The 21,774-nt window shown below is 38.1% G+C and overlaps 1 protein-coding gene across 2 annotated transcripts; it reads left to right on the top strand.

The window, feature by feature from the left end:
* The first annotated feature begins 10,890 nt into the window (after window positions 1-10,890).
* On the top strand, window positions 10,891-21,435 carry LOC122074462 (NAC domain-containing protein 82-like). Of its 2 annotated transcripts, XM_042639280.1 has the most exons (8): window positions 10,896-11,113; window positions 11,917-12,443; window positions 13,373-13,650; window positions 16,946-17,254; window positions 19,832-20,218; window positions 20,358-20,481; window positions 20,766-20,830; window positions 20,918-21,026. In XM_042639280.1, the coding sequence occupies exons 2-7, from the start codon at window positions 12,287-12,289 to the stop codon at window positions 20,804-20,806; spliced, it is 1,296 nt and encodes a 431-aa protein (XP_042495214.1). In that variant the 5' UTR covers window positions 10,896-11,113; window positions 11,917-12,286; the 3' UTR covers window positions 20,807-20,830; window positions 20,918-21,026. The 2 variants fall into 2 exon arrangements, with proteins under 2 accessions (XP_042495213.1, XP_042495214.1); XM_042639279.1 differs by lacking the exon at window positions 20,766-20,830 and having other exon boundaries at window positions 10,891-11,113; window positions 20,918-21,435.
* Window positions 21,436-21,774: the final 339 nt, after the last annotated feature.

Below are 21,774 nucleotides of genomic sequence, written 5' to 3' on the forward strand. Positions count from 1 at the left end.
CGACATCAAAGTTATACGGATAAAAATGGTCAATCCACGGATAGTCAACATGGGCCACGAGAAAAGTTAGGCCAGTCAACGTAAAAGGAAATCAGGCACACTCGCGAGTAAGGATTATTCTCGGGTCTTGGATCCGAGGAAGATTCCACTTTCTCACATTGGGAGCCTCTCCATCCGACTCAATCTCTCCCATTATGAAAATAGAAACGACCTCCAAAAATGAGGACTCTTTTTTTTTTTTGGTAAAGAACAAATTTAATGATGGTGATAAACATGTGTACAATCATTAGCTTCATACTTACAGAGAAGCCAAGAAATAAAATATGGTCAATCTGTCAAATACATGATAGACAGGGCCTTCCGTGTCAGGGCATCTATAACATTATTCAAAGCCCTTGGAATACAAATGAAAGAAATGGAAGCAAATAAATAACACTGCTGCCTAATATCATTGACTAGTGTTGCCGCCTCTAGAGGTGGTACTTCATTACAGTCTTGAAGTAAATTAACAACCTCCTTGCTATCCGATTCTACTTAAAGATGTAGATATTCTAAAGCCAAAGCATGAGATAAAGCATATCTGATGGCCAGTGTCTCTCCTTGAATTACTGAACTTAGGCATTGAGAAACTGAGATGGCCTTAGTCAGTCCTCCAAACTGGTCTCTGAAAATAAAGCCCTAACCACCTTACGAAGTCCCTCGGGGAAGCACCGCATCACAATTAACTTTGATGTAACCCGGAGCTGGGGGTGACCATTTCTCAAATTGTGCATGAATAGACCCGCCCGTTGCTACATTCTGTTGATGATCCCTTGTATTAACTGTAGTGAATTCAACCTAAGTCTTTTTCCGCCACCGTTATCATTTATTGTGGGGTCCATATCTTGACATTGAAAACCAGATCATTCCTTGTACACCATAGATACCAGCAAAGGAAATATTCTCTAGAAAGCGACTCACGGGCAAGCTTCTTATTTGATCGGAATAGAGCATCCCAACTTCCTAGCCATTCATGGAGCAATGGGATATGATCTGATAGAGGCAAGTATGAAAGGCTACTGCCAAACCAAACCAAGCGTGCAAAAGAGCAACCAAGCAAAATATGATCAACTGATTCATTTTCTGTGTCACACCGACAACATGAAAGATCAATTGGTACTTGTCGAGAATGGAGACCCTCCCTTGATGCTATCCCTTGCGTACAAGCTCTCCAAATGAAGCTTTTAATTTTTAGGAGAGTCTTTATAGCCCATATGCGATTCTAGGTTGAGTCTGGGACATGATCCCATTGGTGAAGACGAGAAGATCATGCACCTGTGGCGATGGCATCTTGGGCCTCATTTGAAAGCAACTGGTATGTCGTTTTGACTTAAAATAGGCCATTCTTTGAAGGACCCCAAACCTGCTTATCAACTCTTTGATATAGACTCAAATTTACCTTAAGAATAGTCTCCTTTGTATGTGGTTGAAAATATTGTTGCAGTAAATCTATCCTCCAACGTCTAGAGATGGGATCAATAAGCTCTACAACCAAGTTCATATGGCAACTAGTTGGTTTTGGCTCTTGAATCTTGAACTTGGGGAGAGAAGGTACCCATCTATCTTGCCATATGTTCACATTTTTCCCACTTCCTATTTGCCAAAGTAAACCTTTGAGGAGAGTTTTCCTTCCTTCCAAAAGTCTCTGTCATCCCCATAATGGTTTGCTACCCAACCTCGCCTCAAGGAAACTTGAGTTTGGGAAATAAGTTGACTTCATTAGACGGGCCCAAAGGGTGTCCGGGGATGACCAATGCTGCCGAGCTGCCTTTGTCAATAAAGCTTAATTATGAATTTTTGAATCTTTAAAGCCTAGGCCCCCCTTTGACTTTGCACGACACAGATGAGACCAAGAAATCCAATGGATCTTGGGGTGGGGCCCCAATAAAAGTTTGATGTTGCCTTCCTTATCGAGCCATTATGAGATACTAACAGTTTAAAGTGCGACCCCACAAAATTTGACATAGGTGAAATAGCAGCCTTCAAATATAACTTCCTTGTCAGCATGAGATAGAAAATTATTCTTCCAACCTTGCAACTTCCCAAGAGTCTTCTCCTTCACCTCTTGGAATAAAACCTTCTTAGATATTCCAATGTCAGTTGGTAATCCCAAGTATTTAGATGGGCCATCACCATATGGCACTTTTAAAACTCTTGAAAACCAACGCTTGAATCTTTCATGAGTATTAGGACTGAATGTAAGAGAAGACTTTTGAAGATTTATAGACTGCCTCATGGCTTTGTAATAAAGATCCAGGCAATGTTTAAGAGTTGTGACCTCATGAAGCCTCACTTGTGATAAAAGTAAACAATCATCAGTGAAAAGCAAATGAGTCAATGGGGAACCCCTATGATGGATTTTGATGCTATGAAGATTGCCAAGATTTTGTGCATGAGAAATAATAAATGAGAGTGTTTGTGAGTATAAAATAAACGTGGCGAGGGAAATAGGATCTCCTTGTTGGATACCACGGGTTGGAACAATAAAGCCCTTGATACCCCCATTGACTAGGAGCTTATATGAAACAGACTGGATACATGCCATCACAAGGTCAACCCAATACTGACGAAAGCCCAACCTTAAGAGCATACCTTCAATAAATCTCCATTATACCCTTCGTATGCCTTTCGCATATCCAACTTGAGTGCTAGAAACTTGACTTTGCCTTTTTTTTTGCTTCTTAATATAATGGAACATTTCATGTGCTGCTAAAATGCTATCAGATAGTAGCCGATTTGGTATAAATGCAGATTGAGTTGGATCAATAATTTGATGTAATGCACCCTACAACCGCTCCGCAATCAGCTTGGTAATAACCTTGAAAATTACATTGCATGGACTTATGGATCTGAATTAGTCCGCTGACTCCGGATGAACAACTTTAGGAATAAGGCTTATAAGAGTTTTATTTAACTCCAAAGGAATGTGACCTGTAGCAAAGAACTCTGCAACATAGGAAAAAAAATCGTCTTTTACAATATCCCAATAGCGCTGGAAAAAAATATGTGGAAATCCATCTAGCCCTGGAGACTTCAAGGGGCCCATAGCAAAGAGAGATATGCGAACTTCCTCTATTGTTGGGGGCTTACATAGAGAGTCATTAATTTTCCTCTGTCACTACAGGGTTTACAACATTCAAAACCTCAACTAAAGCCTCATTATCAACAGGCTCAGAAGCATAAATATGTTGAAAATAAGAACATAAATTTTTGAAACATCTGACTCAGAGGATGACCATTGACTTGATAGGGACTTGAGCTTAAGGATCTTGTTTTGATGACGCCTCTACAAAGTCGAAACATGAAAAAATGAGGTGTTCTTATCGCCACATTGCAACTAAGTATTTATTGACTTTTGCCACCACATTTCCTTATCCTTTTGAAGCTCCACGTCAAGCAATTTTTGAATTTCGGACTCACATTGTTGAGAGAAAAGTGATGATGGAAGGCTTTGAATGTGCTCCAGCTCGGCTTTGAGGCTCTTAATATTCTCCTAGATGTTGCCAAATATATCCTTGTTCCATTTATTGAAAACTTGTTGGGAATTTTGGACTTTCCCCAATAGAACTTGAACCGCAGCACTTGAAGGGTTAATTGACCAACCTTTAGGGGCAGCATTAGGGCAATCTGGGTGTGTAGCCACATAGACTCGAACAGGAAAGGGCGCCGTCCCTTTGATCTTCCTCCCAAGGTATCAATGAGAATCGGGCAATGATCAGAGCCAATAGTTGACTTAACAAAAAGTGAAGCCTCAGAGAATGATTGCCGCCACTCAGGATTGCGAAGTGCTCGATCTAATCAGATCCGAATGTTTGAAGCTCCAGATCGCTTGTTATTCCATGTAAAGAGTGGGCCATGAAAACCCAAGTTGAGAAAATTACATGAATTCACAAACACCCTGAAAATATCAGAGTTCCTGGAGGGAGTCTGTTTCCCTCCTGATTTTTCATGCCAGGAGAGATACAAATTAAAATCACTAAGACATACCCAATTCCCATGCCTTGACCTCCCAATAGCAGTAATACGGTCCCATACCAATTGCCTCATATGCTTTAGTGGGTCACCATAAACACAAGTAAGATAGAAGGAAGGCTCAATAGATGAACTAACCTCCATATCAATAAGTCGAGAGTCAAAAGATAGAACATTCAAAGTGATACCATCTTTCTATAAAATAGCAAGACCACCCACTGCACCATAGGGATCAATAGTAAAGTTTGAGTGGAACTTAGCTTTCCAACATAGCTTGACAATGCTTGCTTTACGACTCTTTGTTTCCATATGGAACACAATATCTGGGTGGTCGTGCTTGAGGAGGTGATGAAAGGAACGAATTGTCGAGGACCTCCCCATCCCTTGATAGTTCCATCCCAATATTTTCATTGTTTCTTGTGGTGCTGCTCCCCATCCACCACGGGGTCTCCCCTAAAAAATAAGGTAGAGATTCCAATGTGTCATGCGCGGCCATTTCAATATCCTCCAAGCATTATGATTCCTCCTTTGACACTAGCGGCCTCTTAGGAGATTGTCAGGAACACACAATATGGCCATGAAAGTTTGGAAGTGATTGAGAATGATATGGGACAGTAGAAGTCGGTTGAGTATCAAATGGGAGAGGAGAGGGATGTATATATGATAAGCTTTCAGGCGGAGCTGATAGGGTGCAACCTGATAGGTACGGAAGGAGGGCAGTTAACACCAGATTAATTTCTAGTATTCTAGGTAGGTTGTGGAGGTAATTAAGAATGTCATGTGCGGGAGTTATAGTTGGAGGTGGATAATGGGAGGGAGTAACATGTGGATTACGGGAGGTGGGACGGTCACTAATGTTAGGAGTAACAGAATTTAAATAAATGTCTAGAGGAACGTGTGGGTTTAGGGAGGTGGATTGGTTACTAGTGGTAGAGGGAGTAATGGAATTCAAATAATGGGATGGAGTAATGAGTGGGTTTTGGGGGGAGGGAAGGTTAAAGTGGGGTGGTGTAATGTGGGGGTTTGAATATGAGGAAGTGGGATGGTTATAGTGATAAGGAATAACGTTGGGTTTTGAAGGAATTGATTGAATGTGCGGGTGTTGTGGAATAGTAATTGGCAGAGTTAATGACATTACATGGCTAGATGTTACAATAGGGACAAGAGGAACCGTTACTTCCTCATTTAGAGGCACAAGATTGACAGTTGGCCCATACCTTTGACTGTGCTTGGTGATCGGCGGCGAACGTGGAACTCCTTATCCGGCTCTGATTGAAGATGCAACATGGAAGAATTAAGCATTGCTAGTTGAAGTAGATGACATAGATGAATCTTCCTGAGCCATTTTATGTGGTGCGTTCTCGATTAAACGAGGGCTCAGTACGGTTGCTCGTAGTGTAACCGAGAATGATGGGATGGGACGACTACGACATGAATAGTTTGGTTCACATCCATGTAGCTCACGGTGTGTTGATTCAGCCTCAAAAAAAGTCAAACAACGACCAAGAAGACCACATAAAACACATAAACTAGGCAGCCTTTCATAGGTAATAGTTACCATCGTTCTGATCTTAGACCGCCGCTTAATAGGAATCTCCACCCTTAAAGGACGTCGAATGTCCAAGGTCACCTGACACTAGTAGAACTAAATACATTGGCTGCCCTGGAAACCTTGAATAAACATCACTTGCTTGGCAGGGCCAATCTTTGTTGCAAGTTTGTAGAGCAAAATCTAAGGAGCATAACTCCAGTGGAACCCCATGTAAATGCACCCAAAAGTCGACATGAAGAAAACCCCAAGTACCATTAGTTTTCCATTTCTCTAGGACCAAAAGATTTCCACTCACATACCATGGTCCATCTGCCAAAACATTCTTCATGTCAATTGGGTGATCGAAAGAGAACAAATAACGATCATGGGGAAGCGATGTAACACCAACTCCACACTTGACATTCCAAGCCGTGATCAAAGCTTTAGAAATGGCTTGTCTACGGTATGGTTTCCCCACAATGATTTGGCCGATCAAAGTTTTGGCTTCTCGTTTTGCAATATGATCCTTAGTCTCCTCGTCAATAATGAAAGCATCCTCATTACTATCATGCTGCTCATCTATAAACAAAGAAGGTGTGCCTGGGAGAGGTTGTGACGTTGGCGCTGGCGCTGGCGCAATTGCTACAGTTATAGGTTGTGTTGATGTTGGTTCCTCCATAGGAATCCAAATAAGATGGTAGAAAACATAAAATGATAAAGAAGTCAGAGCTCGAAAACACGCCCAAGGCGGAGATGAACACTCTCAGGGAGAGGACTAGTAGCAGTCATGTAACAGTCCGTGTATATAGCCAAATGAACTAGGAGTAGATATAAAATGACTCTCAGAGAAATGATCATAAGGATTCTTTACATCTTAGAAAAAAAAACTCACAAACGTTGCTGCTTTCCCTTGTATTACTATTATTGTGGCACTGATTTGGGTATTAGAGAGTTTTTTTTCAAAGTTTGCTCCAAATCTCTCTTACCCTTGCTTAGTTGTACATATCGTGCCCATCATCCCCAACAGTTTTTCAGGAGCAAGTAACAACACAAAGTGTTAAAGCCAAAATTCATTTTCGGATTCTGTCCAGCTTAGTTTGGCTTCTTATCAAGTTAACTTAAAATGCTCTTATTAGACCATTATGATGTTATTAAAGTTTGGTTTTGATTTTCCATATGTATGTAAGAATAGACCTATTTATTTTTTTATAGAATGAGCCAACAAGGAATTGAAGATATGGTGAATGAGCTTAGATGTCCTGTCCTCAAGCCCAAAGGCCTGCACACCATATCTATTTAGAGAATTCACATCAAAAAAATATATGCTAGTCATATTCATTGCTCACGCTATAGAATTCACAAGTTGGATCCAATGGCATAACAATAGCCGGTTTCATTTTTTGTTGGTAATCCAAGTATCCAACCAAACAAAACTTTCCCTATAAACACCTTCAATTTGGGATTACCTTCAACTTCCATATGTGTTTCCAAACCCTCTTATACTGAATAATCAATCTCATAGATCTACCAATATGATGTATTCCAATGTCTAAGAGCATCAGATAGAAATAATAGGGGAAATTATCTAGATCCACTAGATAAGATAATTTATTACAAGTTAAGAAGGTCTAAAGTTTATTTTACATACATTAGTTTAAAGTTTAAAAATATTTACTTAATCCCTAAAGTTAGTCATTGTTCATGAGGCTCAAGAAAAAAAGAAAGCAAACCTCCTAAAATAACTCCAACTTACTTAACGTGCATAATTGCTGAGTGCAAAACACATTAATTGAATCTCGAGGACCAACGTGATCACCTAGAATCACATTGTTTCCTTCTCGTCCCTTTGGCATCAAAGATGACCCACGACAAAAGATAGAACCAGAGACTCAGATCCCTCCAAATCGAAGTGAAAAAACATAGTTGCCCAAGCATTAAGAAGCACTAACTGGGGAAAAAAACTCCACTGAACTTCCAAATTCTTCTCCACGTAATCGAACAACGAAATCGTCATCAAACGCACAATGAAACAAATTCATAGCATTGCTCCTTTTAGATCTTCTTCGACAACAGAACAATCAAACCAAAATCAAGCCACCTGCAACTAAAAAAAAAAAAAAAAAACCCCAAAAGTAAAATTAAAGAAAACAAAAATAAAAAACGATAAGAGCCGATGACCACTCCAATCTCGAAAAGTTGAAAAAAGCTTCAGACCTCTAGGCTTTAGCGACCTCTCCAGACCAAATCAAACCAGTAATTGAAGAAAGAACAAAGAGAATTACCAATTCTTTCTTCTAACCTCAAGAATAATGGCACGAAGAAGAAGAAGGAGAAAAAGATAACAGATAAATAAATTTTAAAAAATGAATGGCCAGCGATAGAGAATGAAATAGTGAATAAAGAAACAATTATTTATGTATGTTGGATTAGCTAGGCATATAAAAAACTGATGGGTTCGACGTAGCACACAAGCGCTTCCAGCTTTTCTGTAATTGAACGGAAAAGGGATGCATCGTTCGCTATCCAAGCAGTTGGGTAGCAAGTTTTTTGATGGCAGAAGGAAAACTAGCACTTGCAGTAGGACAACTTGTAGGCCCACTAAGCTGTACGAAGTCTTCATTAACCACAGAGGGATAGACACCAAGCGCAACATCACTGTATTGTTGTACGATCGTTTGGTTTACCTAAAGCTCCATCCCTTCTTGGATTACAAGAGCATGAAGCCTAGCGATGAGCTCAGGGAGAATATTGAATTTGCCATAGTGACTGCAAGGTTGTGGTGGTCATCTTCTCTCCCCATTGTTGCTCTTCTTACTTCTATCACCAAGAATTGGATCTCATGATAGAATATCAAAAGGGACGAGAAGGAAACAATGTGATTTTAGGTGATCACGTTGGTTTTCGAGACCCAACTAATATAATTCCACCTTAGCGGTTGTGCACGTTAAATAAGGTTGGGACTATTTTAGGAAATTTGCTTTTATTTTTTATTGGGCCCCATGAACAATAACTAACTTGGGGGATTAGGTAATAATTTTTAAACTTGAAATTAATGAATGTAAAATAAACTTTAAAGCTTCTTAACTTGTAATAAATTATTTTATCTAGTGAATCTAGGTAATTTCCTCAAAATAATATCCATATATGAGTGGTTGTTGAGACGAATACTTCAAATTAATTTGACAGTCAATTGGGGACAGATGAGATAATCAAATTAGTGTCCCATGCATGATGTATCATAAGATCATCAACTTTGTGATATAAAAAGGATGTGATGTAACAATTGAGGAAAGAGTTCGAGCTTGAATGCATGGAATCCATAAATCATACCAAATAGATATGATTTTGCATTCACGCACTTTCCGGCGAATCAACTATCAAAATGTTAGTAAGACCTTTTTGTTTGGGTTTCTTCACGACTCATTGTGGATTACCGCCATCGAGGTGGCAGCATCTTTTTAGGATTTGAAAACTCATCTATGCTTATTTGAACCCTATGTTTGTATTAAAAGCTAATAATAGAAGATTGACCATATTCATTCCTTGGGTTTACAAGCTCTGAGAGTCTGCAGCTTTTGGTTGTCCATGTGACTATTATTATATATCTTTTTTCTATTTACCCAAAAAGAATAATATTAGGATCTAGCAGGTTTATATTCTGAAAATAGAGATTCGTTAGGCCCCATTTATTTTGTGAGGAATATGTGGCATGATTGTTATGGGAATTGGACCCGCCTATTGGTGGGGAGAACAGTAGGATGAATCTTAGGCCTCGTTGGTTTTGCAAGGAGTACGGGGTAGGATTGTTAAGGAATTGGGGGAAAGTTAAATTATATACACCCAAATGTCTTTTGATCATAGTTACAGGATAAAAGCGGAGGAAAAAGGCAATGGAGAGGTGAGAAAGGGCATAGGGTCCGTTGCTCATACACCAGCTATTGCTCATGGTCTCCAGCTTCGTTCCAAAAAGGCGGCCACAAGCTCATATGGAACTATGTTCCATGGAACCACAAGTAGAGAATCAAGAGCGAGATCCTCGCAATCACGTGTTTGTAGAGAACACGTTTTATTCCATTCGAAAACTCATCGATGGTCATTGTCAACTTGTCAACAAAGAACACATGAACTATATTGTCTTGTCAAAGACAAGTTGAAACATAGCAAATGTTGTAGCTTGTTGTTACAAGAAAGTAGGACTATATGAGACTTAGAAAAGGAACTTTTGGAAATATTGACTTCATCCGACTTAGGTACAATGTCCCTAATTGGCTGAATATTTCGCTCTTTTGAATCAATCTTCATAGTCTTTTTCTTTACCCCTTGATTGCCGTTGGCATTTTTTTTAATATTTTATTTCCATGCTTGCAGCCCAAGTCGTAGGCTGCCTACAACTCTTCACTCTTCCGATCGAACTTTATCACCTTCTTCTTCTGATGATGAAACGAACTTCAACTATATAAACCTTGGAATACTTATAGACCTTCGAAAATACTCACTTTCAAATGTGCTTTCATTAGTTTAGAGAAAAACAGGTTATAAATGAGGAAGAAAGATGATGCCCTGTTTATTTTATGGTTGCGTTTGGTATACATCATTGGAATGCATCCCAAAAAAGCATTACAAAAAGAATACCAAATGCACCTTAATTTAAAAAAGTTCACTATATGATTTCAAATGCTTTTACAGCATAACCACATAGTTCATTCTCTTTGACCCGATCTAGATTTGAGATATTAAATAGGTAAGGTGCCACGAACCCATAAAACATTGAGATTGAAATTGAGAAGATGATATAAAAAATATAGATTATAATAAAAAATGGACCAAGTCGTTCAAATACTTAAGATTATGAATGGAAGATTGTTTAGTATGATTTATTGGAATGCATTTAAAGTATATATCGCAAATGCAGGCTAAAACAACGTCTGTTCTTAATTCTCTATTTTTTTTGTTATTTACCTCTCATAGAATTGTCCGTGGTGATTTTACTCATACACGCTAGAGAGGAATGAAAAATGATAAAGAAAAAAGAAAAAGAATGCATATGACAATAATTGACCCATAAACCACAAACATGACGTCCACTGTATCAACAGAACCTGCAACGAGTGCAATATCTGATCCTAACAATGTTTTTAACTCGTACGAACTGGATGCCAAAATTTGATAGGATACACGTGTTATAACTGAGTTAAGTAAACCGTGATCAGAACTCAAAAAAACTATTAACCGGATACCATGTTTTTATAGGGCACACTGTACACGTGTTTAGTAAACATGATCAGAGAGAGTTAATAATTAGGGATTTATGCGGAGAATGAACCAATCAGAGGCTGAGGATTCTAACAGAAGGTTCTATCCAGTATCCATAGTCCTCCGTCCTTACTAAGGCGGGGAATTCACACTGGCTCGCTCGCGCGCGCGCTCTTACATAAACACTCATTTTCCCCTCTCTGGAGTCTTGAGTAAGATTTTGGCGATTTATCTTTGTTTTCTGAGTCTGGTTAGGCTCTCCGCCGCGGCTCTCTCACACTCTACCTCGCCTTTGTTCATCTTGATCATCGACTCCAGGTAAGACTTAAGACAGTTTTCGTTTTCGATTGTTCGTCTATTTCTTGGTCTCGCAGGTTTTCGTGAGGATCTTGATATTTCTAGGGTTTCCGTGGTATCGTAATTAAGGTTTATGATGAAATCGTGGTGTTGATTGATTTTCTGTTACTTCATTGATTCGTCTGCTGGATCTGTTGTTCTCATAATTCTTTCATTCGAAATCGTACTGGTTCTTAGCTTTATCGAGCTCTTGTATTAGTCCGTCGTTTCCGTTATCTCTTATCGTTTTTGTTTATTTTGTAGTTACTGCCATTATTTGTTCTATAGTTCAGTCCTTGACTGCTTCTTGGCTTCTCTCTCGTTTTCGTCTCCTTTTTTCTGTCCATATTTGTCAAGTTTGATGGTTTTGCATTTCGACTGTTGATTTGTCTTCTTTCAGAGGTATGCAGAAAGATTTCAATATTTATAGGGTTTCCTGTTGACTCCTTAATTAGGCGTTCTAATAAAATAACGTGATATTGACCCATTGTCTTCTGGATTCGTTGCTTGGCATGGCTCGGTCAGTGTGGATTATTTGATCATAGAAGAATGTGTGGATTTTATGATTTTTAAAGCTTCGTCTTATTCATGTAGTCCTTGAATCAGGAACCATCGATTTATGTGAATCTTACCTGTCCTTTTCGAACTAATATTTTTCCCTTTTCGTTTTATTTTCGGTTTAAATTTGGTCTTTTAAGGGGTTTGTTTGCGATTATTGGATTCCCCATTGGTCTCTTGACTTGCTGGCTATGTTCTTCCTGTTGAGGCTAATAATATTGAAACAGGGTTTCTATTGCACATCAAATGTCTGTTGATCTCAACAACAATCATCCGTGGTTTATTCAGTGCAATTTCAGTTTTATGAATCGTGGTCGATTGTGGTGTTCACGGCGAGTATTGTTTCGTCATTGGACTTGACGATTAACATTGGTCTGTGCAAACATTTGGTTGAAGACATACATTTTATTAAGTGTGGGAATATTGGGAATTTTATTTACTATTCAAAGGATACTTTGCTTGGAGCTTTGAGGCTGAAGGGTTTTAGGCTATTGCTCGGGAGAGGTGGAAAATAACTTGGTTTTCTTTTAGTTTTCTGAAGATAACAGTACACTAGAATTTTGAAATAAGTATAATATCCCTCTTGGGGTGTTCATCATGGAGAGAATGTTCCTTGCACCGGGCTTTCGTTTTCATCCTACTGAAGTTGAATTAATTCTTTACTACTTGAAGAGAAAGATCATGGGGAAGAGACTCCATGTTGAAGCTGTTGAGGTGATAGATCTATACAAGTTCGATCCTTGGGATCTTCCAGGTATTTATGTAATTCCTATTTATGCCGCTTATTTAGTATTTTTTTATTGATTTAATTATTTAATTTTCCCCATATTTTTCTCAACTAGTTTAAGTGAGAATACATGACAGGTTCCCTGCTCTCTATATATGCTTCTCATAATACACGGCATTTAAATTGGAATTATACGTAGATTTGCTGCTCCTTTGGATGATCTTATTGCTCGAGTATGATTTGTCTGCAACATCTTTGTTGCTTTCTCCCTCTAAATTAATGACATTAACTTACAGCTCACTGTGTTTGATTGAAGAAAAATGAATTTTGAAAGTGAAATATGAAATAACCAGGCTGTAGTGATCTTCTCCCGTTTTGGTGGTAATCCCAAAATCAGAAAGGCATGAACCAAAAAACCCAGAAAAAGTGAACAGCCTGCGAAAAATTGAAAATGAGAATAATCTAGACATTAATGGAAGCAGACATCCGAGAATGACACAGCTGTAACTTAACCAACATGGAAGATTGTTGCACGGGATACAGATTCTCTGAAACACCAATCAATAGGTACAAACTTGTCGTAGACCCTGACATTCCCTTCCCCTTTTCAAGGTCGAGAAAATAACCAAGGGAAGCATCCTCCATCAGGAGTAAAAGAATAGTAATCACACCTATTGAAGAACGTAACTGTTAGTTCATTTTTAAGCCTTTTATAGTATTATGAAAGTGCTAAATTATGCATTACTTCTTGTTTGACATCTGATTCTAGATTGTTATTGTTTCTTATTGGATATTTTATTTTCGTACAATGAAATACAGTAGCTGATAGGTGATAGGTCATTCTAGGCATGTTGATAATATTATGAAATTTCTAAAATAAGCATAATTTGTTTGAAACATTTGATTCCGGATAGTTCTTGTTTCTTAGTAAACACATTTTTTTTTTTTCTATGCAGAAAAATCATGCTTGAAGAGCAGAGACCTTGAATGGTATTTCTTTTGCCCAAAGTATAGGAAATATTCAAATGGGCTACGGGCAAATCGTTCCACCGAACATGGGTATTGGAAAACTACTGGAAGGGATAAACCTATTTGTCATAATTCACAGAGAGTGGGAATGCGAAAGACTTTGGTTTTTCATGAAGGCCGGGCACCACAAGGGCGTTCAACTAATTGGGTAATGTATGAGTATAGGCTTGAAGATAAATATCTTGTTGATGCGGGTATCATTCAGGTAAAGGCCGAGTTTCCATGCTTGTCAATTATCTGTGGTATATGTTTATAGACATATTACTTTTGGGTATACCTCTACTTTAGCATTTTGTGAACTTGTATTTGTGAGCATAGTTGTCATGGCTTCTAGGCGACCCAATGTGAGGAAGGGGGTCCAGACGCAAGGAGACCAAGGCTGCCTAGGCAATGCCTTTGCAACTAAGTTTGTGAGAATGTATTTGTTATGTTTGACACTGTAATTATTTTTACTTGAAGTCAATCGAAAGTCCTGTCTAATTTATTAGAAATTCAAATTCAACATGGTCAAGTAGAATGAGTTTCTGTGGTTTCTTTGATATGTGGGGTGGCCAAAATTTTCAAATGCTAGGCAGATGAACATTGTTTTGTTAGGTTATTCTGCTAACGTGTGCTTCCATATGCCAAAGGTGGATATTGTAGAACAGCTTCTTTTCAAGGGTTATATCCTTTTGTAGGAGGGGGACTGAAGTTTGCGATCCTTGAAATCATCCATAGTTTCTACGCTTATGCCTGAGATATGGCAGAAGCTTACTAAAGCAACAATGATTGTACTAGAGCTCTGCAACACATTACACAGTTTTCCCAATGTTACTTTAACCTTACAAACTGTCTTGATGGTATTGCAAATCTAGTATGTGTCACTTATGTAATTGGTAGTTATGCTATTTTTGTACTATCTTTGAAGGCCTTTACTCTTTAGAATATAAACTTCTCTTCATACTTTTGGGGTAATGAGTGGGTTCGTGGGTAGGTCGGTGAATTGTAGTTGTGGGGCTCTTTATAAATATTTAATGTGGAAGCCAAAACCCTAACCTTAGATTTAGTAGGGAAATTAGGTTGTAAAAGAAATAGTACAGGTTACAAACTCTTTTATAATGATGAATTTCAAACTAGAATTCGGAGTTGTCTAAAGAAAATCATAACCAAAGAAGGAATTCTAATAGAATCTCATCAACCAAAAGAGGGGGGGGGGATTCTTATAAATTGTCAGAAAATAGTAGGATTAGGGGAAATGGATGGAAAGCTTATAATTATAAAAACAGTGCTCCTAAGGCTGAAATTTGAATTGCTCTTTCCTGCAGTTTAATCAAGGCTAATTGCTATGATTTTATACTTATTCTGCTACCTCTGTCATTCCTTTTAGTTCTATGATCATAAACCTAGGGGAAGCACTGTATGAGTTCAGAGTTAAATAAAACTGTAGAAAGATATCATAGTGGAATGCAATTCTTGTAATTTTATTCAATTTCAGATTGACTTTCACAATTACCTATTCTTATTTGTCACTGAGATTTGACAGATGAGACCAACCTGTGCCCACATACTTATCCATGTGGCTAGAAAAGCTTACCCTTGTTAAAGAGCTGCTCATCACTAGGTGTATGTTAGGCTGAAACAAACCAACATTAACAAACCTACAAAAACAGAACCACAGTAATCCAAAACACAGCAGAAACTTCAACTAAATAAAATTCTAAAATGATGAACCTGATGAATGTGAAAATATGATGTCCCAGAGAGCATATGTGGGTGCTTAAGTGGTTAAAATATTAAAAGAAGTTAACAGTTGTATGATGAGAAACTGACTAGGACAGAAATTAAAAAGTCACAATACAGAAAATTGTAAGTCGAGAAAGCTGATATAACTCACTAACCAGCCAATCCGATGAACATAAGATTTATGTTGAATGGAGTGGGGATAACGTAGTTTAATATCAACCCAAACTAATGGACGTATATTTAGAATCTATTGGATAAAGTTTAAACTAGGTTACTGTTCAACACAAGATAACAGACATCATAACAGTGCTGGAACAACTGACAGAATATGAAGGAACTTGTAACAGTGTTAGGAAATTAAATAAGAACAAAGAAGGTGGTTAGAACTCACCTAGGGATGCCCACAGTAGGAATTATATTACTGGAATGCTAGCTGGAACAGTGTATGACAAGGAAGAAAACACAACAGAAAATGGAGGAAAGAAGAAAAAGGATATGACCAATAGATATCATTGCCTATGGCCTGCAGTTAGGATCGCCCACCATGGCACCTTCCCTCCGAGGCTTCACCACTTAGGATGTGATTGAATCACCACAGTTCACCACTCTCCTAGAGCAAAAAGAAGCATTCATTAAAATTGTGGGAGCCTTCTCCCTTTCCTCTTTTTTTTTTTTTTGTAAAAGCCATAACTCAGCCTCATCCCAACTAAATGGGAATTAGAAACTCTTTATAGGGAAAGAAAATAGAATAAAAAATACTACTTAGCTCAAGTTTTAATGAGATAAGTAGCTTATTACATAAATAGAAACTCTCTAAATACACGTCCTCTAAGCAATTCACTTGGGCCCACAGAATCCTAGACAAAATATAAAATATAATAAGAGAGAACAGGTATATGGTGCGTCAGGTAGGCAGGTAAGCAGCCGGCGCCATATTATATCCAGCCAATCCACCCTTTGCATGGATCCACGTATTTTTTTATCTCATTTTATCCAAATGCCTGTGGATCCATGTAGCCAACCCCATTTAGTTGGGATAAGGCTAAGCTTTGTTGTTGTTGTTGAATAAGAGAGAACAAGGCTGACAATCGCAGGCTCCTTGTGGGCTTGAGTGATTTTTTTATTTTATTATTAGTCATCAGCTTGAGTGATGACGTTAATTAAATGTGTCTGGTATGGGCTTAAGTGATTTAACATAACACACATGGCCCAAACCATGCTGAAATAACAGACTTAAACCGAGCTATCTCGGGGCTGTTTAAAAGGTCTGTTTTGGGCTGTAAACAGCTACTTGTGGGCCTTCTTCCAAAGTGTGTACACTTTCAGCTCTGCATCAGTATGCTTGGCTGAGCTCTTGTTTCTCCAATTTTTAAATTCTGATGACTTCCTAGAATCATGCTTTTAAGGGAGAAGTAGAATTCGAAAATCTTGTTCAGAGATACAGGAAGCTTGCTCCTGGATTCTTTGATCATATGCCAGCTTAAGTACCAGATGGGTCCTTTCCTTTTAAATTATTTACAATTCTGACCTAAATCCTGTTTCCTTACTTAAAATAGTTCCCAAATAGTTCTGAATAATTATGAAACTGCCACAGCTGATTTAGTTTGGGTTATTTGTCACCTGTGGGCCCATAGCGATCCAATTTGTCGGAACCTGGGATTTCATCACGGGGGCAGCTGTCTTTGCATGCTGTTGCTTATTTCTATTTGTAATTGATTTTTTTTATAGATATTTGTAATCGATGTTGAATTAACTTTTCTGGGACATTAATGTTGCAGGCAACATATGTGATTTGTAAAATCTTTGAAAAGAGTGGCCCAGGCCCAAAAAATGGTGAACAATATGGGGCACCATATAGAGAGGAGGATTGGGAGGATGATGACATAAGCATCCCCGTTGCTGACCCTGGTTTCTCATCGCTTGCCCAGGATGACATAAGTATCCCTGTTGGTGACCCTGGTTCCTCATCCCTTGCCCAGGCTGAAGAACATCCTCCCTTGAGAGAGGACAATGACATTGTTTCAATCTTAGCAGTGTTTGACAGAGATGATGGTGCTGCAGTTTCCAATGGCAATGATTGTAATCAGGTAAGCATTTTCATGTGGCTGATCTAGCTGTGTGTTATGCATAACACCTTTTGATTGGATTCCTGTTATAGTTGTACCTTACACAATTTTGTTTTAAGAACATTTTTTTTTTTCTGATCTGATATTTCTGTTGGACTCATTAATGCCTTCGTTCAGATTTAGGTGTTTTTTACTCTAATTGTGTATAGATAATTTTGCAACATTAATGGTAGGGGATACAAAAGGTTGTATTTGATACTTTTGTGACTAACCATTCTTTTAATAGTCAAGGTTCCTGTAGTTAGGTGCATAAATGTTTTGTGTCAATTCTAACTGATATGTTATTGACAAGGACATAGCTACATGTCGCTGCTTTATGGGTAAATGACCTAAATTAAGTGTAGCTTGCTATATCTTGTTGCATTTTAATTTATTTAGTGTCAAAAGTGCTATGTACAAATGTTGTAAGGGGGTTATTAGGGAGTAGTTATTGCTGGAGAAGAATTTATTGGAGAGTTGTTTCTCTTTCTTTTTATTCAAGTACTAATACCGAAACAGAATAAGAATATTATGTTCTGAAAAAAAGCAGAAGTAGTTTATCCATTAGCAGCACATCACATAAAGCTGACCTGTATCTGAGAAAATCCTGACAGCAGAGAAAACCTTTCTTCTGGTACGTGCAGCAGTCAAACAGTGCTAGAAAACTAAATATCATGGGAGATTAGAAGAGGGATATGGGGAAAGAGGGGTTGCGGGGGGGGGGGGGGTTGGGTGGGGGTGGGGGAAGGAGAGAGAACAGAGACTCCAACTCAAATCAATTTTCAAACAAAATATTATTGCATTCCATAAAACTGACAACCAAAATCAATCCAGAAAATAACTTCAGCAGGTGCAAATATTGTTTGATTTGTTTCTCTTCTTCTCGGCTGATGAAAAAAACCAACAACCGAGAAGCAAGAGGAAGAAGACTGCAACTGACATGGGAGACCCACTTAGGGTTCTCAATCGATTCAACATCAGCAAACCAAACTCTCAATTCCAAGAACTCAAATCGATTCAGCGGTTGGTGCTTGGATTCAGGATCGAACTTCATAATTGATATAGAACTTCGTTGTAACAGGGGCATTAAATATAGTCCTCTTCCTTTGGCAGTCGTACAGTGGAATTACAAAGACATGCGGGTGGAAATTAGGCGGAACGTTTTTCAGATTTTTTTTTTTTAAATAGCAATAATCAAACGCAGGACACCTTATTTTATCTTCTTCTTCTTCTTCAGCTCTGATACCATGTTACAAAATCAAAGAGATCAAACCAGAATCTATGAATAGAAGAAGATAAAAAGAAATTACAGGAATTAAGGGAGAAGAAGACAAGAAGAGATTGCAAGGAGAGGAGCAGCTGATTATGTGTTGGCTTCCTCCCTCCATTGTATTATATTTATGGGCAAGGGTTCTCTGAGCCTACAGCGTACTGTACACGTAGACACAGAATATTTTATTTATTTTTTTCACTCTCTAAAATAAAATGAATAAAAAATTCAAATGTTTCCGGGCCTACAGTACGTTGTAGGCTCGGAGACACTTTTCCCTCTCTATATAAACCAAAGAGTTCCACCAAATAAGGTAAGTAGTACCTTGTACGGCAAGATAACTAGAAAATAGAAACCTGCTCAACTTATGAAACAAAATAATAATAAAGCAACCTAATCTAACTTGAAAAGGCTGGGACAAACCCCCAACTTGCAACTCTTATCTCAACATAATCGATTTTTGGGGGGGGGGGTTCAGCTCTTTAAATAAAAAAGGATCTAGGCTTTTACCTAGTATGGACTTCTTAACCATTAAAATAAGACTTTTAAAAGTAATGAGAGCTATCTAATACAATTTTAAGATTATATAACTGCCTAAATAATAGCTAATGGAACCCACTACTGATACTAACTACTTAATTAAAATTCTAATTTTATACACCCTTTAGACCTCTGGTCTTTTGTTTTAGCCCATTACAATTACAATCCAAGGAATTAATAACCCATAACCCATAGGTATTAAAATAGGATCAATTTTTGGACAAGGCCTGTATTATCATCTCTTGTTATTATACTGATGGTGATGAGTTTACTATGATACAAATCTTTTGTGCATGACGGATTTATTCAATACCCAGTAGCCATTACTTAAATTTCAAGTATTACATGACTGCAGAGAAATGTGCATGTGTTTTAACTGATTTTTGCAATGACTAGAATTAAAGTGCTCTTGCCGCACCTGGTTCTGTTGTTGTTTTTCAATAATTTTAATTAATATCCTTTCTATCATATGGGTGGAGTCTCAGTGCTATGTGCTTTTAGTCCATCTGATTCTTTAAATTTGACTCTGGAAACCTATATTCTATTGTAAAGCTACTGTTTTTTCTTGTCTTTTTCATTTTGTTGCCCTTCATCAAACCACATTTTAGAGACTAATCTCTATCAAAAGAACTTAAACCGAAGCCTTGAGTTGCAAACGAAGATATGTTCTCTGTTGTTCCCTGAACTTTAAAAGAATAATTTGCTTGCTGAATTAATCAGAATTTTTTTTTTATTGAATTTTCCTGCAGAACTTGGGTCAATCTAATGTTGATGAAAGAGCTCCTTTGGAGGGCTTTGCAATTTATAATGGTTTGGAAGATCTTGGTTCTCCATCAGATTTGAAGACAAATGGACTTCATTTCCATAGTACCATGGAAACTGAATATACTCTCGATCCGAAGCTTCAGGAAGATGATACATCTTTCCTGGAGTTGAATGATCTGGATTACCCAATGGATTACACTGCTGAAACCAATGGTTGCATCACATTAGTTGATTCATATCCCTGCTACAATGATCTCAATAATTTGGAAGGCTTCTGTGGTGCTGGTCTACCTGCTTCTGGATTAAGCATGTCCCACTCTCTATATCCTGAAGGATCTGAGGTTGAAGCTCAATTGCCTACATTTCCAAAGGTAAACCATATACCCTTGCAACGTGATTTCGTAACTTTCATTTGTTCCTCTACCTTCCTCACCACTTTTTTTTTTTTTTGCCTTTTATTATTATTCTATCTACACATTCTTGGATTTACATTGTTGCACCCTTACCCAGGATAAAGGCTCTGAAGGTGATGGAAGTCACGTGAGTAACGCTGCCATATGTAACCTTACTGCTTGCTCAGGTAGAGAAGCAGAAGAGAGAGGAATAAAATATTTCCAGCAAACCCTGGGAAGAGGTAGCTTTCACTATCCTCGATGCTATCATACCACAAGCCAAGATTGTGATTCTGTTTCTTGCTGTACTTTTGGGTCTACATAAAAAATCAAAGGGAAAAAAATTGAGATGGTATCAGAGTGAAAATTTGACATTGGATCTAACTACATGATTATTATGTAACTTTCTTGAGTTAATTCTATCATGCAGTCTTGCATTTTATAGTTGTGGTGGCTGCTGTTCTGCAATTTTAAGATTTTTTTTCATGCATTGCTTCTCTTGATTTCTTAGTTTGTCCCCGTGTAGACTCTGCGATACTGGGTTCTGTGACCTCTGGTTTGCGCTGAAGGCAGCAGCAGAGGGTGCAGCAGGTTTTGAACTAGGTTATCTGTTATTAGGAAAAACAAAATTCCCTTAGGTGCCCCTTCACTACATCATTGTTTGATGTTCCATCCCAGGTGAACGGCAAAATGCAGCCCATCTTGGACTTCGTTTTCTGTTGGAATCTATTACGGCTTGTCCTGCTTCAGCCATAGAGTATCCATCTCCTACCAATGGAGGGAAGAGATTGAAGGGTGGTCGTCTCTTATTGACGTATGGTAGCTCCTCCATCCTTGTAGAAGCTGATGTGAATGTTAGGTGTGGGTGCACTAATGAAGCTTTGTTGGAAAAACTGGGGGAGTTTCCTTCCATGCGCTGTGGGTGCAATGAGTTGCGGAATCCAAGGAAGTTGGTGGGTACATGTGGCCGCACCAGGTTCTTATTTCTATTTTCATTAAGAGTGGTTTCAGGTCTGATTTGGGTTTTACTCCTCGCAGTAGGTTCCAAGTTTAGCAGGTGTGCATTGAACATGCATCTTTCCTGCTTTTCAATTGCTGTATCCGATTCAATACAATCTGATTGGCATACTTTAATTGTATTTAAGCTTGTCTAGTAAATGAAGTTAGCACGCCTATGGGCGCGTTAAATGTGTGTATCCTTTCGGTTCCCCTCTTACCCCCACCCACAATTTCATTTAAGATTCTTGTTCTCCTCCGGTTTTTATTTTATTTATTTATTTATTATTATTATTGTATAGTATTTGTATTAAGAGTTTTATCTTTTTGGTAAAACCCCATTTTTTGAGTACTTTATTACTTGTTGTAATGATAAATTTAATCAGTTTCTTTGGTAACCCTTGATATAATTTCTGTTGTACGAGTTTTACAATAAGCAAATTAAGATGGGAAGAGCTCAGATCCCAGTTCTGTATTACAATCAATGTGGTTTTTTGGCTTTTTGAAATTTTCTTATCAGAATATAATTAGGAAAGGTT

Source organism: Macadamia integrifolia, chromosome 3 (genome assembly GCF_013358625.1).
Source record: "Macadamia integrifolia cultivar HAES 741 chromosome 3, SCU_Mint_v3, whole genome shotgun sequence".
In the NCBI taxonomy this organism is placed as follows: Eukaryota; Viridiplantae; Streptophyta; class Magnoliopsida; order Proteales; family Proteaceae; genus Macadamia; species Macadamia integrifolia.

Excerpts from the sequence above, each read along its gene's own strand:
- LOC122074462 (XM_042639279.1), top strand. The coding sequence starts at position 12,287 with ATGGAGAGAATGTTCCTTGCACCGGGCTTTCGTTTTCATCCTACTGAA. Across the intron at positions 12,444-13,372 it reads CGATCCTTGGGATCTTCCAG|AAAAATCATGCTTGAAGAGC; the intron begins GTATTTATGTAA and ends TTTTCTATGCAG. Across the intron at positions 20,482-20,917 it reads CCAGCAAACCCTGGGAAGAG|GTGAACGGCAAAATGCAGCC; the intron begins GTAGCTTTCACT and ends GTTCCATCCCAG.